Source organism: Cnephaeus nilssonii (assembly GCF_951640355.1).
Source record: "Cnephaeus nilssonii genome assembly, chromosome: 13".
NCBI lineage: Eukaryota > Metazoa > Chordata > Mammalia > Chiroptera > Vespertilionidae > Cnephaeus > Cnephaeus nilssonii.
The window spans coordinates 46334950-46352650 of NC_137084.1; the positions used below are offsets into that span (position 1 = coordinate 46334950).

The 17701-nt window shown below is 61.4% G+C and overlaps 1 protein-coding gene across 1 annotated transcript in view; it reads left to right on the plus strand.

The window, feature by feature from the left end:
- MYO7A (myosin VIIA) overlaps positions 1–17701 on the plus strand; it is an 82330-nt gene that overhangs the window by 62108 nt on the left and 2521 nt on the right. Inside the window, exons 33-48 of the mRNA XM_079788629.1 lie at positions 601–718; positions 1427–1553; positions 2649–2818; positions 3742–3932; positions 4554–4678; positions 6293–6450; positions 7350–7503; positions 8678–8833; positions 9366–9471; positions 10620–10733; positions 11724–11811; positions 11993–12099; positions 14825–15010; positions 15449–15565; positions 16011–16094; positions 17035–17154. Coding sequence (XP_079644755.1) covers positions 601–718; positions 1427–1553; positions 2649–2818; positions 3742–3932; positions 4554–4678; positions 6293–6450; positions 7350–7503; positions 8678–8833; positions 9366–9471; positions 10620–10733; positions 11724–11811; positions 11993–12099; positions 14825–15010; positions 15449–15565; positions 16011–16094; positions 17035–17154 — 2121 coding nt within the window. The remainder of the gene's footprint in view (positions 1–600; positions 719–1426; positions 1554–2648; positions 2819–3741; positions 3933–4553; positions 4679–6292; positions 6451–7349; positions 7504–8677; positions 8834–9365; positions 9472–10619; positions 10734–11723; positions 11812–11992; positions 12100–14824; positions 15011–15448; positions 15566–16010; positions 16095–17034; positions 17155–17701) is intronic.

The following is a 17701-nucleotide window of genomic DNA, read 5'->3' on the forward strand; positions in this document are numbered from 1 at the left end:
GAGCGAGGTGGCCTGCTGAAGAGGGGGTGGGAAACCTTGGCTGCCGGAGGGGACCCCAGGCCTCCCCACCTCCAGGCCCTGGTTGTGTAAGAGCAGAATTACCTTTGCACACAGTTGCCAGAGGGCTTCACAGACCAGCGGTCTCTCAGCCCCTCACCACTTTCCACCCCGCCTCCCCCTGAAGCCCCCTCACCCCCTCTACATCTAGGCGGGGCTCAGCCCCGAGGCCCTCCCTCCCCTCCAGAAAAGACACGTGCTCTCCCTCCACCCCTCCGTCTCTGTCCTTGGCCACCTCCTCTCCATCCCCCTCACCCCGTCAGCCCCTGGAGCCCGTCCATCCCCTGCACCTGCCCGGCTGCCATTGTGGGCTTTTCTGTCACTTGGGTGCATTGGGAGCTCCCTGCAGGCGGGACCCACGTTTCCCTGGCAAGAGGAGGGCAGGTGATGTGGTGGCTGGGGCTGATGGGATGGGCAAGGCCGTGAAGCACAGGAGGCGCCGCAGCCCCGGGCCCCTCCTGGCCTGGGGGCCGGGACATTTGAGTTCCAGCCAGAGCACAGGTGACGTCTCTCTGTCCCCTGTCCTTGTCTGTCCCCCTCCAGGGCATTTATGCCCAGAGGCGAACTGATTCCCAGAAGGTCAAGGAGGATGTGGTCAATTACGCTCGCTTCAAGTGGCCCTTGCTCTTCTCCAGGTTTTACGAAGCTTACAAATTCTCAGGTACCGCAGCCCTCCTGCCTCCACCCCCTCTCCCACCCTCACTGCGGCCCACGCCAGGGAGAGGCCTGAAACGGGTGCCCAGTCAGCCAGGCTCCTGCCCGCGGGCTGCTGGTCTCTCCAGGCCAGTGCGCTGCGCGGGTCCCACCTCCCACAGTCCAGTTGGGCTCTGTGGCACACAGTAGGTGCTCAGCGGCACAGTGGGTTGAACAACTGAGTGGGTATGGAGGTCGTTAGAGCACCTGCAGGAGCGGGTGGCCCAGAGCAAGGGCTGGCTGACTCCATGGAGCTGAGCGTGGCTGTGGCCCACACCACTTCAGCTATCAGCTCAGCGTCCTCGGGCTGTCGTCTGGGGGCACCTGCTCCGTGCCAGGCCCCGGGCTTCACAGAATCACGTTATCAGGCTGGAGGGAACCTTGGGGCTCAGTGGGTCCTAGCCCTCCCCACACCCTGCCTCACTGCAGGCGGGGACTTGTCCGCAGCTGCAGGAAGACCCGTGGCACGGGCTCACACCCCGGGTCCTGGTCCCAGCATCCTCCCCCCGCCGTACGCGGGGCTCTGGCTTCCAGGGAGGCTGTGCTCTGAGGCTCAGTTTCCACTTCTGTAAAATGGAAGTCAATACGCTCCCTGCCCTGGTGGTTGTGAGGACTGGGCAGGGCTGGGCCCAGGAGAGGGGAGGCCTCCCTCTCAGAGCCTCGGTCTCTGCCCCAGGCCCCAGCCTCCCCAAAAACGACGTCATTGTGGCCGTCAACTGGACGGGCGTCTACTTCGTGGATGAGCAGGAGCAGGTGCTCCTGGAGCTGTCCTTCCCTGAGATCATGGCCGTGTCCAGCAGCAGGTCAGTCCCCCCCCCGCCCGGCACCCCACTTTCTGCAGAGCAGGGAGCTGTCGAAGCTGTGCAGAGGCCCGACAGGGTCCCGATTCAGCTCTGTCTGAACTGAGGAGGGGCCGAGGGACACACACAGACAGACAGACAGATGGGAAGGAGAGGTCTCCCAGCGCTCTCCTGCGGCCATGGCCTTTGAGGGGCGTCTCCGCCTCACAGAGGACCCTCCGAGGCGCCGAGCCTGCAGGGCCTCCCTGGTCACGTGTAACGAGTAGTTGGTGTGTTACTCCGCAGGCCCCGCCCTCCTGATGGGGATGGCAGGGAGGTCGTTCCAGCCCTTTAATGGCTGTTCTGAGATGGGCGTGAGTGGTTAGGATAGTCAGGGGCCGTCGAGTGTGTGTAGAAAGATCCTGGCCTGAGGCAGAGGGGCCCGGATGGGACTCCCCTCCACATCCTCATCCCTAAAATAGAGGCCGTAATACTTTCCCCTCAGTAACTGTGCTGAGAAGGGCAGGCAGCGATCAGCGGGAGAGCGCGCTGTAAAGTGAAAAGTGAGGTGCACATGGGAGCGAGGGCGGGGTGGGTCCCTGGACAGACTGGCGTGCTCTTGGCCGTGTCGCTGTGGGCAGGGTTGGGCATGGCCAGCTCTGAGCAGCCACGTGTCAGGCACTCAATAGTCCCCCCCCCCCCTTTGAAGTTCCAGTCGAGAGGGGAGATGGATATTGAGGATATTGAACAGGTCACGTTAGAGCAGGACCAGTGTCATGAGGGCTGTGGGGAGCAAGGAAGGCTTCCTGGAGGAAGGGGTATCTGGGCTGAGACTAAAGGGCTAGTAGGACTGAGACAACCAAAGGGACAGGGGCTGGGCTGCCGCAGGCCGGGCCACGCCTGAGGCAGGCTGAGCTGTGTCTGACCTGGGCGGCGCTCACCCTGGCCAGGCCGGCACCTCCCTGGCCGGGCCACGCCTGACGCGCGGGCCTTGGTCCCCTTCAGGGAGTGCCGCGTCTGGCTCTCGCTGGGCTGCTCTGAACTGGGCTGTGCTTCGTGTCACCCGGGCTGGGAAGGCCTGACCCCGGCGGGGCCCTGTTCTCCGTGTTGGTCCTGCAGGGGAGCCAAGCTCACAGCCCCCAGCTTCACGCTGGCCACCATCAAGGGGGATGAGTACACCTTCACCTCCAGCAACGCCGAGGACATCCGGGACCTGGTGGTCACCTTTCTGGAGGGGCTCCGGAAGAGGTCCAAGTACGTGGTGGCCCTGCAGGACAACCCCAACCCTGGTGAGTGGCTCCTGGCGTGGGCTGCCCGGCACTGGGGTCAGGGGCGTCAGGCAGATCACCCTCCTGGGCCTTGGCCTTGGCCTTGGCCTGGCTGCTACCCATCCTTCCCCGGATACCCTTGGCTCCGACAGAACCAAACAGCCGGACTCGGTGTCTTCCGTCTGCACTCTGTGGGGACTCTCCCTCTCCCTCCCTCCTTTCCTGGTCTGAATACTTACCCCTGTCACCTCCTCCAGGGGAGTCAGGGGTGCCTCCTCGGTGTCTCCAAACGCCCCCGCCTCCAGATGATGACAGCATCCCCTCACTGAGCATCCCCGGAGCCTCCGAGGCCCTGGGCAGAGCAGTGGAAAGACAGAGGGGCAAGGGGCCCTGGGCCCACCCTCCATGGGGTCAGGGGCAGGGGCAGGGGCAGGGGCAGGGGTAGGGGCAGATGGTGCAGTGCCTGTGCAGTGACCAGGGAGCCAGAGGCTGTGGGAGCCCAGAAGAGCGGCCCCAGGCAGCATGGGGTGCGGGGAGGAAATGGGTGTGAGTGTTGGAGGCAGAGAGCAGATCACAGGCCAAGCACCAGGGCTGGAGAAACACGTGTCTGGGAACCGCAGAGTTGGGTTTGGCTGGAATGAGGGAAGGAGAGGAAGGGGCACGGGGGTGGAGGATGCCAGGAAGGCAGCCCCCGACAGGCCTACGAGCATGTCAGGGAGTGTGGGCTTTCTCCTAAGGGCCATGGGGAGCCACAGAGGCTTTGGGGCAGGAGACTGACCACTCTGACGGCCATGTCTGCGTGGAGGCGGGGTGGCCCGTGAGCAGACATGACAGGGCCTCAGTTCTTCAGTGTGAGGAGCAGCTTACAGGGCATCAACCCAAATAAAGATGTGTTAACCCCGAGTCTCTCTCTGCCCCCCGTGGCCCCTCACCACGGCCCCCAGCGGGCGAGGAGTCGGGCTTCCTCAGCTTTGCGAAGGGAGACCTCATCATCCTGGACCACGACACAGGAGAGCAGGTCATGAACTCCGGCTGGGCCAACGGCATCAACGAGCGGACCAAGCAGCGCGGGGACTTCCCCACCGACTGCGTGTACGTCATGCCCACGGTCACCATGCCGCTGCGGGAGATTGTGGTACGTGGACGGGGCGCTCCCGAACCCCTCCTTGTCTCCTTTCCACGTCTGAGGGAGGGATTAAATAGACACGTGGCCTGCAGCCTCCGTGAAGGTGACCTGGGGGTCCCATGGGACCAGAGACTTAGAGCGGGGGCAGCTATCACCCCGGAGAAGGGCCTGGAAGGGCCTCAGTGAGGAAGTGCCCGGGGCAGGGCCGGGGGGAGAGGTGGGGAGGGCAGCACGCCGCCTGGCTCTGAGCGGAAGGGCAGTGAGGGCAGAGCTGGGAGGGAGGCCCTGGTTCCTTGGACTCCCCTTGAGCGCAGCACTGAGAGCTCAGAGCTCAGCGTCTCCCAGCAGCTCCCTGGGCAGGGGCAGGGGAGAGGGCCCCGGGGCAGGACCCGGTCCAGCCGTTCTGACTGACCCACCTGGTTCAGACCCAGGCACCGAGGGAAGGGTCCTGAGCCCAGCAGCATGGAGGCAGCAGCAGCTGCAGAGATACAAGGAGCAAAGGGGCTCCCAGGCTCAGAACGGGCACAGGGCCCCCCGAGTGGCAGTCTCCCTGCCCCGGGAGAAGGCTCTGGGCTTCGCCGTGTGATCCCAGGTGGAGAGATGACCTCAGCCCCACCCTTCGGTCTCTAGGCCCTGGTCACCATGACCCCTGACCAGAGGCAGGACGTGATCCGGCTCTTGCAGCTGCGAGCACCGGAGCCTGAGGTGCGCGCCAAGCCCTACACGCTGGAGGAGTTCTCCTACGACTACTTCAGGTGAAGGGGCAGGGGAGAGGGGAGAGGGGCCCGGGGCAGGGACAGGGGAGAGGGGCCCGGGGCAGGGACAGGGGAGAGGGGAGAGGGGCCCCGGGCAGGGACAGGGGAGAGGGGAGAGGGGCCCGGGGCAGGGACAGGGGAGAGGGGAGAGGGGCCCGGGGCAGGGACAGGGGAGAGGGGAGAGGGGCCCGGGGCAGGGACAGGGGAGAGGGGAGAGGGGCCCGGGGCAGGGGAGCGGGGGACAGGGGAAAGGGGCCCAGGGCAGGGACAGGGGAGAGGGGAGAGGGGCCCCGGGGCAGGGACAGGGGAGAGGGGAGAGGGGCCCCGGGCAGGGACAGGGGAGAGGGGAGAGGGGCCCCGGGCAGGGACAGGGGAGAGGGGAGAGGGGCCCGGGGCAGGGACAGGGGAGAGGGGAGAGGGGCCCGGGGCAGGGGAGCGGGGGACAGGGGAAAGGGGCCCAGGGCAGGGACAGGGGAGAGGGGAGAGGGGCCCCGGGGCAGGGACAGGGGAGAGGGGAGAGGGGCCCCGGGCAGGGACAGGGGAGAGGGGAGAGGGGCCCCGGGCAGGGACAGGGGAGAGGGGAGAGGGGCCCGGGGCAGGGACAGGGGAGAGGGGAGAGGGGCCCGGGGCAGGGGAGCGGGGGACAGGGGAAAGGGGCCCAGGGCAGGGACAGGGGAGAGGGGAGAGGGGCCCCGGGGCAGGGACAGGGGAGAGGGGAGAGGGGAGAGGGGCCCCGGGCAGGGACAGGGGAGAGGGGAGAGGGGCCCCGGGCAGGGACAGGGGAGAGGGGAGAGGGGCCCGGGGCAGGGACAGGGGAGAGGGGAGAGGGGCCCGGGGCAGGGACAGGGGAGAGGGGAGAGGGGCCCGGGGCAGGGACAGGGGAGAGGGGAGAGGGGCCCGGGGCAGGGACAGGGGAGAGGGGAGAGGGGCCCGGGGCAGGGGAGCGGGGGACAGGGGAAAGGGGCCCAAGGCAGGGACAGGGGAGAGGGGAGAGGGGCCCCGGGGCAGGGGCAGGAGAGGGGGACAGGGGAGAGGGCTTCTGCGACTCTGGTGGGGGCATCCCAAAGCAGCCGCCCCTCTGAGCAGGGCCTGGGTCAGAGGGAGCCAGGGGCCCGTTTTTGTCCTTCGAGTGACCCTTCTAGTGTGTGTCCTCTTATCCTTCCTTCATCTAAGAGATGGCGACTGTGCCCACCCCAGGCAGGACCCTGGGCACTCATGACTCGCAGTCCTGGGGGGGAGATGGGCACACACCAGGAGCTGGGGTTCTGTGTGCCCAGCCTGGGTGGGGCTGCTGGGGGTAGAGGCAAGGCTTCCTGGAGGAGGTGGCCTCGCTGCGCTGTGTCGGGGTGACTCGGACAGAGTCCGTGCCAGGGCGGAGCGGAGAGGAGCAGGATGAGGAGGTGGGGAGGGCGGCAGGGCTGTCTGGGGCACAGAGGTCAGAACCTTCGTTTTCCAGCAGAGAAGGTGAGGCCCGGGGCTGGCGCCTGCCCCAGGTCACAGGGCAGGAGGGAAGAGCAGGGCCTGTTCCTGACCCCTGACCTCCAGCAATGGGGTGGATGGGGGTGGGCCTCACAATCTGGCGACTGTCAGTGCTGACCATTCCTGTGCGGCCAGGCCCCCACCCAAGCACACCCTGAGCCGGGTGATGGTGTCCAAGGCCCGAGGGAAGGACCGGCTGTGGAGCCACACGCGGGAGCCGCTGAAGCAGGCGCTGCTCAAGAAGATCCTGGGCAGCGAGGAGCTCTCGCAGGAGGCCTGCATGGCCTTCATCGGTATCCGCACCGATGGGGTGGGGACACGGGAAGGGGACCGCAGGGCGGCGTGGGGCCGGGCCTCTGCCTCCGGGGTTTCCATCTAGACACCCGCTTCCCTCTGGGGTTCACCTGGGTCCTGGGCAGATGTGAAGGGAAGCTGATGGAGCACCTCCATCCATGTGCCGGCGCCTTACAGTACGCAAGGAGCCACCTCTCTCTCACCCATCGTCTCTTCTGCCCTGTTACTCGGTTGACAGTACTCTTGCCATGTGCTGGGCCAGGCATCGAGACACAGTGGTGACCAGACCCAGTCCCGGGGCTCAGGGGAGACATGCTGACCGGGATCAGTGCTATGATGGGGTTGCAGCACAGTGGCCTGACCCAGCCTTGGAGGAGGGCAGGGCGGGCTTCCTGGAGGAGGTGGTTTCTTGGCTGATACCTGAAAACAGAGTAGGACTTACTTAGCCAGTCAAAGGGGAGACAGGCGGGGAGAGTTCCAGGCACAGGGAGCAGCCTGCACAAAGGCCCTGAGGCGGCGCAGAGCAGGGTGCTGCCAGGGCACACGAGAATTCAGCACAGCTGGAGGGCAGGTCCAAGAAGGGAATCATGAAGGGTTCCGGTCCTGTGAAGAAGCGTGGACTGTGTCCCGAGGCCATGGGGCCCCTGGGCAGGCCTGGCACAGATTAGTGAGTTGGACAGCGCGACCTGGTGCTGCGAGCACTTTGGATATAGGGTTGGGGGCCAAGGAGGCGGCCGCAGGAGTTGAGGAGAGAGTGGGCGGTGGACAAGGACTGCAGGTGGGCGGGGGGGGGGGGGAAACAATGCCCATTTCCTGAGTAGCCCGAGGCCCAGGGCCTCCTGCCTCCTGGCCCAGTGCCACCCCCTCGGCCACCAGCCCTTCCTTGACGGCCCCCCAGCCATGCTCAAGTACATGGGCGACTACCCATCCAAGAGGATGCGCTCTGTCAACGAGCTCACCGACCAGATCTTCGAGGGCGCCCTGAAGGCCGAGCCCCTCAAGGACGAGGTATATGTGCAGGTCCTGAAGCAGCTGACCGACAACCACATCAGGTGAGCCCGGGGCTGTGGGCAGGTGAGGGGGGCAGGCCCATCCCTAGCGCCCCCAGCTGCAGGGAGTCCTAAAGGTCATGCACCCATTGTGATGGGGAGCCCCCGCCCTCGCTCCCTCCCTGCCTCACTCAGAGCAGGGAGCCACCCTCAGACTCACGTCCTAGCTCTGCCTCAGGCGGGTCAAGAGCCCAGAGGTGGCTGCTGTGCCCTCTGAGTCTGTCCTCCAAGTTCCACAGGCCCAGCTCCTCCTAATTCCTGCCACTCCCTGCTTGAGCCTCCCCTGGATCCTCCTGCCCAGCCCAGACTCTGCTGCCAGCTGCAGGTTCAGCTCATGAGCAAATGCCCCATCTCTGCTTCGGGCTGAGCTAGGTGTCAGTTGGAAGCTCTGGCTTAGAACTCTCATGGGCTAAAGGTGTTGGGCCCCAGAGGGTGTCACCGTCTTCTCCCTGCTGGGCCATACAACCGCACATGTTAGTCTCAGAGCCTGAGAGAGGCCTTGCCATCTCCCCTTATGCCCAGACCCCCAACTCCCTGCCCAGCAGTGTCACTCTCTACATCTCTTCCTTAAGAGCCATACATCAGATCTTTTCACACTGACAAACCTCTGTACATGCCATAATCACAGCCTGGAAAACTTTTCCTCTCCTTTGCATATCAGAATTTTTCTCATCCTTGAAAGCCGAGATCAGATGCCACCTCCTCCTAGGAGCCCTCCAAGATTCCCCCCCTGCCAGACACAGGAGCTCAGAATGGTGTCTGAGGGAGCCCGGCGGCTGTTCTAACGTAGTGCTATTCAAAGAGCAGGGGAGTTACAGAGCTTCTGCCAGAACAAATCACACACTTCTTCCTTCATAGGAAAGTCTTGCTAAAAAAAAAAAAACCTTAGTTGAACCAAAGTACTTGGTGACACAGCTGATTTTCATCCTGGCATGAGCATCTTACCTCCCCGTGGCTGTAACTGTGGCCCCTCATGGTTCAGCTGACTCTACTTTGAGTCGCACTCATTGGATCCAGCCGTCAGGGAGGTGGGTCCATTGGTCCTCAGACAGGGGTGGGGGTCAGGCCAGGCGCGTGCTGCTGTGCTGAGGAGCCGAGGGGTGTGCCGTCCTGGGTGGTGCTCAGACTCGGTGGTGGGCCCGGGGTGCCCTGCCGGACACCACCCCTCTTCCTGCAGGTACAGCGAGGAGCGGGGCTGGGAGCTGCTCTGGCTGTGCACCGGCCTCTTCCCCCCCAGCAACATCCTCCTGCCCCACGTGCAGCGCTTCCTGCAGTCCCGGAAGCACTGCCCGCTCGCCATCGACTGCCTGCAGCGGCTCCAGAAGGCCTTGAGGTACAGCAGCCCCAAGGGGCAGAGGCAGCTGGCACGGAGCTCGGGGACAGGCATTGGGAGGGGCTCCCGGCCACCCCAGGTTTGTAGGACGAGCCCCCTTGGGGTGAGGAAATGACCACCCACCCGTAGTGACCATCCCGGGGGTACCACGGCGGTCAGTTCGACAAAGGTTGCAGCGCCCAGTGCCCATTCCGGACCCAGTTTGAGTCTGGTTGCTCAGAAGGGCTTGGCTCATAACCTTCAAGTTTGTCGGGGAGGCAGACGCCTGACCGCACCTCATACTCTGAAAAGCCCACCTGCATCCTTCCCTTCGTTCGGTCCCCTCCACAGCCCTGTGTGGGGGGCACTGGTACCCCATTGCACAGATGGGCACCTGGAGGCTCTGAGGGGTTAAGTGACTGTCAGCGGGAAAGACGGGATGGATAGGGATTGAAGTGGGTGTTCCGGCTCCCAAAGTTCCCTCCGTTCCTCGCTCCATGCACCCGCTGGCCCCTGACTGTGTCCCCCCTCTCCCCCCCCCCCCGGCTTTCAGGAACGGGTCCCGGAAGTACCCCCCACACCTGGTGGAGGTGGAGGCCATCCAGCACAAAACCACCCAGATATTCCACAAGGTCTACTTTCCCGACGACACCGATGAGGTGAGGGCCGCCGGCTGCCTGGTTCACGGAGGGCCCGAAACACCTTCATGAATGCCCTCGGGGCACAGGGAGCAGCCCGAGGCCTCCTTCCACCATCCCCACGTTTGCCCTTCCTCCCCCCCTCATGGAGTCAGAGCTCAGTCAGGCGGCCACAGACGCCCTGGCCAGGAGCCCCGGGTTCCGGTCCAACCTTCCGTGAGCAGCTTCCCTGAGAAGGCCCCCTCCCGCCCGCTGAGGAGGCCCTGCCTTGGAGCCAGTGCCTTCTCCCGGGAGCTGAGCTCCGTGTGGTGCCCCCTCCCCGGGGCCAGCTCTGTTCCTATGGCCCTGAGCCCACTTTCCTCAGACCTTCCTCCCTCCCTCCCCCCACCTGGCCTGATTGGGGGTCCCCACCGCCCTGGTCCCCTTGTCCAAAGGTCCCTTTTGTCTGTGTCTTCCTGTCCCGCCCATTCGGCCAGGCTGCCTCCTGGTGTCCGCTCCTGACCCATCTCAGCACAGCGTCTTGTTCAGATCAATGAGTCCAATATTGAAACTTCCCGTCTGAAAAGCAGTTTTAAAACTTGTCTAGAGACTAGAGACTCAGAAATGCCCAACAGGATGCCAGACACAAGGACAAAACTCTCTAAGACCCTTTTCTGTCCCCTCCAGCCGAAGGTCACATGGAGGCCCCTCCCCATCACACTCCTCCCTCCATCTAAACTTCCCCAGTCTCTGCAGTCCCAGAGGCTCCCGACCAGGGCGTCTGTGGCCGCCTGACGGAGCTCTCACTCCACGAGGGGCGGGAGGAAGGGGCAAACGGGATGGTGGAGGGGAGGCCTCGGGCCCCAGCCCACACTCTGGGCTGCTTCCCCCCCTTTTCTCCTCCCCCTTTTTCTGAAATTTGCTCTCCTCCTCCTCCTCCTGTCTCTCTCCTTCCAGTCGCCCCACGCCCTGCGCCTATCTGTGCTCCCTCCACCATCACTCAGGCTTGCTCAGCAGGCCCAGGGCCCGGAGGCCAAGGCCGAGTCCTGCTCAGGGGAGGCCATGACCTGGGAAGACCCAGACAGGAGTTAGCTGCCTTGTTCTTTTCTTAACTGCTGGGCCCAGCTCTGGACCCGGGGGTCGGTCTAGTTGGAGGCACAGCCAGAGCCAAGTGAGCCCCCCTCCCCCAGGCCTTCGAGGTGGAGTCCAGCACCAAGGCCAAGGACTTCTGCCAGAACATCGCCGCCCGGCTGCTCCTCAAGTCCTCGGAGGGCTTCAGCCTCTTTGTCAAAATTGCAGACAAGGTGGGTGGGGAGTCGTTGCCTGCTGTCTGTCTGTCCTGTCGGTTGGGACATTTGCTGAAGCCTAGCAGCTCGTGGGGCAGGAGGGGGAGGAGACAAAGGAGGGAGGTTAGAGAGAGAGAGGAAGAGTGCTCTTGTATGTGGCATCCCACTGCGCCCGTCTCCTTCTTGCATCCCTGTGTGGTGTGCCCCTTACAGGCAGCAGCTGCCCCGAAATCTTTCCTCCGAGGCACGGCCCAGCATGGCCTCACACCAGGCCCCGCCCCTCACCCCAGCGTGTACTTCCAGATGTGACTTGACCGCTCCCTCAGCTGCCGGCTGAGGCCAGTTAATCCTTGAAATGACCCTTGAAGAGGGCAGTCCTGCCCACCTGACAGGTCACAGAGCCTGGGCTGAGAAAGGTTACCTTATCTAAGGCCACACAGAAGGGGCTAGATCTAGGGGGTCTGCCTCCAAAGCGCAGGCCTCTGCCACCGTCCCACGTTGCTCCCCCCTTCTCTGCGCACGGGGTCAAAGTCCCTTCCCCGGGGAAGGCTTCCCTGACCAGCTCGGGCCGATGGTGCTCCCTCCCCTTCGCTCCAGCTCCCGGTGCATCCATGTCTGTCTCCTCACTTCATGACTGTCCCTGTGCCTGACACTGGGGACGCAGAGGGGTCTTGGGGAGGTCCTGGACCCAGGATTGCGTAGTGCCTGCGGGAGGAGGAGGATGTGGATGCCGGGGAATGTGCAAGGCAGGGCCTGGGCCTCGTTCTCAGCCTTGTCCCCGGGGCCCGGGCAGCGTTCAGTAGATCTTTGCTGAATGACAGAATGGAGGGACTGTCCCTCTGCGCAGGCCATGTTCTGGAGACACTCAGCAGGCACGGCCGGGCAGGGTGAGGCTGGTACACGGACACCCCTTCTGGCTGCCAGAGGGAGTCTGTGGAGAAGGGGCCACCAGGTCCTGGGGTGGGAGAGTCAGAAGACAGTATTGCTCCAGCTGAAACGCGTCCTTAGGTCATCAGCGTGCCTGAGAATGACTTCTTCTTCGACTTTGTCCGACACCTGACAGACTGGATAAAGAAAGCACGGCCCGTCAAGGATGGTAACGTGAGGCTGGGCCCTGGGTGCATCCGAGGCCCAGCCCAGGGCGGGGGCTGGCTCAGTGTTGTACCTGGAGGCCCACCTCCGAGGCCCCGAGCGAGGGTCTCCTCCGGGGCCGGTGCTGGGCATGGGCACGTCTTGGACTGGGACCTTCGGTGACACCCGGCTGCCCTCTGCTGCAGGAATCGTGCCCTCGCTCACCTACCAGGTGTTCTTCATGAAGAAGCTGTGGACCACCACGGTGCCGGGGAAGGACCCCATGGCGGATTCCATCTTCCACTATTACCAGGTGAGCTGCCGGTGTGCAGGCGGCTGTTGCCTCCACGTGCTGCACGCGGCCTGTGCACTCGGGGAGCGGAGACCTGCGGTCCTTGCCGGGCGGGGCTGTACCGGCACAGCCTTGGAGAGAGATTTGTCAGCTCTCTCTGCTGGGATGCCCTTCTCCCGGGTCTTTTCCTCTTTACCTGCTGAGCTTTTGGATGCGAATTCAGTCATTGGCTGTGTCTCTTTTTCAATTACACTTTACATTCAATATTATTTTGTATTAGCTTCAGGTGTACTGCATGGTGGTTAGATGGTCATGTACTTTACAAAGGGTTCCGTCCAGTATTTTCAGTTCCCACTGGCAGCATGCCTCGTTATTACAGTGTTATTGACTGTATTTCCTATGCTGTACTTAGACTCCCATGACTATTTTGTAACTGCCAATCTGTACTTCTCAGTCCCTTCGCCTTTTTCACCCAGTCCTCTAACCCCCCACCCCACTTACAACCATCAGTCTGTTCTCTGTATTTATGTGTCTGTTTATATTGATTTATTTTGTTCTTTAGATTCCACATGTAAGTGAAATCATGGTATGTGTCTTTCTCTGACTGCCTTATGTCACTTAGTATAATACCCTCATTCATGCTGTCGCAAATGTGTGGCTTTTTGTGGACCAAGTAATATTCCATTGTGTATATGTACCACAGCTTTCTTATCCCATCGTCTGCTGATGGGCATGTGGGTTGCTTTCATAACTCGCTTATTGTAAACTAGAGGCCCAGAAGATTCATGCACTTGGGGGCGTCCCTCAGCCCAACCACCCTCTCACAATCCAGGACCCCTCGGGTAGGGCCCCTAGGCCTGGCCTGAGATCAGGGCCTATCGGGTCTTTCCGTCCCAGGTCTGCAGGAAGCTGGCCCCACCCCCGCCGCTGCCACTGCTTGCCATCTGTGCAGCACTGTCTCCCCTCCCCTGCCACCGGTGGCCTCCCTCTGCAGGCGACAGGCTGGGGTGCAATGGCTTGGCTGGCCTGGGCCTCCCTCTTTCTTTGCTGGGGGGTGGGGCCAGCCATGCAAGGGGCTGTCTGCCTACCTGATTGCCCCTATCCACTCTGCCTGCCTTGCCTGATCATCCCTAACCACTGGTCTGCCTACCTGATCACCCCTATCCACTCTGCCTGCCTGCCTGATTGCCCCTAACAGCTTGCTTGGGGGCGGGGCCAGCCTAGTGAGGGTCTGTCTGCCTACCTAATCACCCCTACAGCTGGTCTGTCTACCTGATCTCCCCTAACCACTTGCCTACCTGATCACCCCTAACCCCTCTGCCTGCCTGCCTGATTGCCCCTAACTGCTTGGTTGGGGGCGGGGCCAGCACTGACTTCCAGTTGGTCAGCCTCTGGTTGTCGCAGGAGCCGACCGCCAGTTGCCTGCCATCCATCGCAGGCTCCCCGCTGGTGCCCAAGGCCGGAAAAGCCTCCGGCAGGATGGTTTCCTGGTGGGTGTGGCTGGTGGGTGTGGCTTGTGGGTGTAGCGAAAGTATGGTCAATTTGCATATTACTCTATTATTAGGTAGGATAACACTGCAGTGAACATAGGGGTGCATATATTCTTTCAAATTAGTGTTTTGGGTTTCTTTGTATATATACCCAGAAGTAAAATTGCTGGTCATAAGGCAGTTGTATTTTTAATTTTTTGAGGAATCTCCATGCTGTTTTCCATGAATCATCTTAAGTCTTCCCTGTCCCTGAGACTCCAAGTCACTTCGTTCTATGTTCTCATAGCACTGGGAATATTTCCTTCAAAGATTGGAACTGTACATTGATTTGATGTGATAATTAATGTCTGTTCTTTGACTGTAAGTTCAATGAGAGTAAGGAGGATATGTGTTGTTGCTTATAGGGCTTGGCTCATAGTTGATGCTCAATAAATAGAAGTTGGCTTGATGGATGGGTGAATGAATGGGAGAAGAATGGATGGTAAATGAATTTTTGAATTGGATATCAGTGAATGGATGGGTGAATGGGTAAGTGGTAGGAGGGTTGGTAGGTGAATAGATGAACAAATAGGGAAATGGATGGGAAACAGATGTGTGGGTAGACCCATATGGCTGGGTAGATGGATGGATGAATGGGTATAAATGGGCAGATAGGTGGTAGGGTGGATGAGTGGATGAGTGAGTACATGAAAGGGTGGGTGGATCATCACTGACTCGGGTTTCTGATTGGCCCTGTGTCCTCGGGCCAGCCTCCATTTCCCTATGCTTTAAACAAGAGAGCTGTAAGGCTCCAGGAGCCTGTGGGTGGTGCTGGCCCTTTAGAGGGTTCATCTTTGCTTTTGAGTTACCCGTCATCCTCAGTTACTCTGGTTCTGGGTCTGGAAGTTCAAGGTGGGGAATGGGCTGGTGCCGCTGATGAAACCAGCCAGTCTCAAGGGATCAGTGGGAGGAGGCCGGCGGCCTGAGAGGCTTTTCCCACGGAAGGACAGGCCTGGGCGGTCTGGGGAATCGTCTCAGGTTCCTGCATTTTTGAAATGGGACTGCTCACCTCGCTGGACTGTTATGAGGGGTAATGACATACTATTCACATGCAGCTCTGTTTTGACCTGCAACGTGCTGAATCTGTGCGGGCATAATCGCTGTTGTCCTGCCCTGTGCCATCTCCCCTGGAGGAGGCTGGAGAAGCGGGTGGACCCGGCCTCAGGGTGGTAGGGAAGGAGTCCCTACCCCTCTGTGACCTGCTCTGTCTCTGGCAGGAGTTGCCGAAGTATCTCCGAGGCTACCACAAGTGCACGCGGGAGGAGGTGCTGCAGCTGGGGGCGCTGATCTACAGGGTCAAGTTCGAAGAAGACAAGTCCTACTTCCCCAGTATCCCAAAGCTGCTGCGGGAGCTGGTGCCCCAGGACCTCATCCGGCAGGTCTCACCTGACGACTGGAAGCGGGTGAGCATGGGGGAGGCAGTGGGAATAAGGTCCCCCACAATGGGTCTCCGGGCACCCCAGGGCCCAAGGGGCAGCCAACCGCCCAGGGAAGCGTCTCCTGTGGCCCTGCGTGTGATAGGGTCACTCCCCCTCCCCCATTCCCTCTCCACTTGCTTTAGTCTCCAGTCTTTCAGGCAAAGGCCACGTTGCAATACTTGTCCCTGTCCTTGTTACCGTGGTTACTGTGATGACTGTGGTGTCCCGGCTTTCCTTGATTGCTACTCTTGGGCCTGCTTGCTTGGGAGGAAGGGCAGGAATCCATTAACTGGGACAAGGAGGCAGCTCCTCACGGCTCCAGGACCCCATCCTATGCCTGGCCCTCCAGGGCCCATGACAGCTGCTGACAGAGCGGATGGGGCAGGAGGGAGGGGAGAGGACTGACCCAGCCTCCCCCTGCAGTCCATCGTCGCCTACTTCAACAAGCACGCGGGGAAGTCCAAGGAGGAGGCCAAGCTGGCCTTCCTGAAGGTCATCTTCAAGTGGCCCACCTTTGGCTCAGCCTTCTTCGAGGTGAAGGTACGCTGTGGGCGGTTTCTCAGAGAGGAGGGAGGAGGGAAGTGGGGAGGGGGGCTGAGAAGACAGAGACTCCTCCCCAGGATCGTGGGGAGCAGCGGCGGCCTCTGCTGCCTGCCCTGGCCTGGAACGGAGGAAAGCCTAGGACCCGTCTCAGCCAGGTGTCTCGGCTAAGTGCTGAGCCCGGGACTCGGTCCTGGGACACAGAGGGACAAGACCTCAGCCTGGCAGGGGAAGCAGATGTGTAAACAGGCCAGAATCTCGGAGGATAATCTGTGGGCCGCTCTTATCAAGGTGGCATGGCAGGGCTGACAGCACCCTGCTCCCCTGGCACGGAGTTGGCAGGAGAGGTCAACTTAATCGCAGCTGGGACTTTATTCAGTCCCAAAAGCACACAGCTTTTCCTGCTCTGGGTCCCCACCTGATGGTTTTTTACTTTCTTTACTAGCAAACTACGGAGCCAAACTTCCCGGAGATCCTCTTAATTGCCATCAACAAGTATGGGGTCAGCCTCATCGATCCCAGGACCAAGGTGAGCAGAGACAGGGCAGAGCAGGCAGGGGCAGGCTGCTCTGTCTGCACCCCTAAGAAAGCCCCCGCCAGCCTCCACCCTCATGTCACCTGCCCTCATGGCCACACATCTTGAGAGGCCTTCTGCTTCCTGACCCTCACCTGCTCCATCCAAACGGCTCTGCTGGAGTTACTAACACCTTGTTTCTAAACCAGGGGACTCCTCTCAGTGCTTGCCTTTCAGCATCATTGGACGCTACCATCTAGTCTCCTTCCTACATGCTCTCTGCCTGCCGTGGGCAGCATGGCAGGCTGTGCTGGGGTAACTAATGCTTGTATTTATGGGCCCAGCAGCCCTCACCCAGGGGACCAGGGAGCACACCCTACCACGTGCACAGGAGGACAGCTGTGCTGCGGGTGCTAGTGACCCCCGTCTTCCTCTCGGCTCCATGTGCCCCGTTTGCCTGGTTTTCCTCAGACCCGTCTGTGGGCTTCCTCTCTATCCAGCCCATAACACTGTGGTCCCCAAGGTTCTGTCCTGTCCTCTTTTCTTTTTAATCTTTATTGCTGAAAGTATTACATATGTCCTCCTTTTTCCCTCCTAGCCCCCCCGCCCCCCCTCCCCCGTCTTCTTTTTGTCTCTTTCCTCAGACTTTCCCTGGACTCTCTCACCTAGGACCACAGTTTCAGTTCCTTTAGGCCTCCGACATTTCCACTTCCAGTCCCACATCCCAGCAGTCTCCTGACTCCCTTGGGTGTCCCGCCTGCTGGTCCCAACCAAGGCGTGGAGCGGGAAGGCACCTGCCTCCACAGCAGCGCCATGGCAGAGCTAGCCTCTCCCCTCCTGCCAGTTTTCCCAGGGCCCAAGGCCCTTCCTCTGGGTGGTGTCTGTGGGCTGGAGCTGAAGTGAGTGAGGCCAGAGGGTCCAGGTTGTGCAGCTTCAGACTTTCTGCTCCCCCCAGGACATCTTGACCACACACCCCTTCACCAAGATCTCCAACTGGAGCAGCGGCAACACCTACTTCCACATCACCATTGGGAACCTGGTGCGCGGGAGCAAGCTGCTCTGTGAGACGTCACTGGTGAGAGCTCCTTTCCGGGCCTGGCGGGCGCCCCTGCCTCACCACAGCTTCAGCCACTCTCCAGGCCTGGGGCCAGGATCAAGAGTCAGGTTGGGGCCAAGGTCAGGTCATTTTGAGGCTCAGCTTTAGGTCTGGGGGCAGAGGCTTAATCGGGGGCTGAGGAACAGACCTCTCCTGCAATGACTATTGTTTGAGTGCCTTTAGTACCTGGGGATTGAGCCTCCAACTCTGAGTTCAACAGTAAAACCATTAGCAATGAGGCCTCCTGGACTCAATGTCCAAGGCATAGCTTCACGTGTAGAGCCTTTAGAGTCATTCTTGGAGGTAGGCTTCCAGGATGCGAGGGGCCCACAAGTTAGGCCTTCGTGTGGAGTCATACAGCTTAGAACCGTAGACATCTACCTGGATGAATCCAACCCCTCCACTGTGCAGCTGGGGAGACCGGATCCAGAGTGGACCAAGTTGCCTTGTCCAGGGTTCTGCCTCCTGCACTTCTCCGGGAGCTGTGTCTGGGTGGGCTGGCCCTGTTCTTTGCACTCTGTTGATC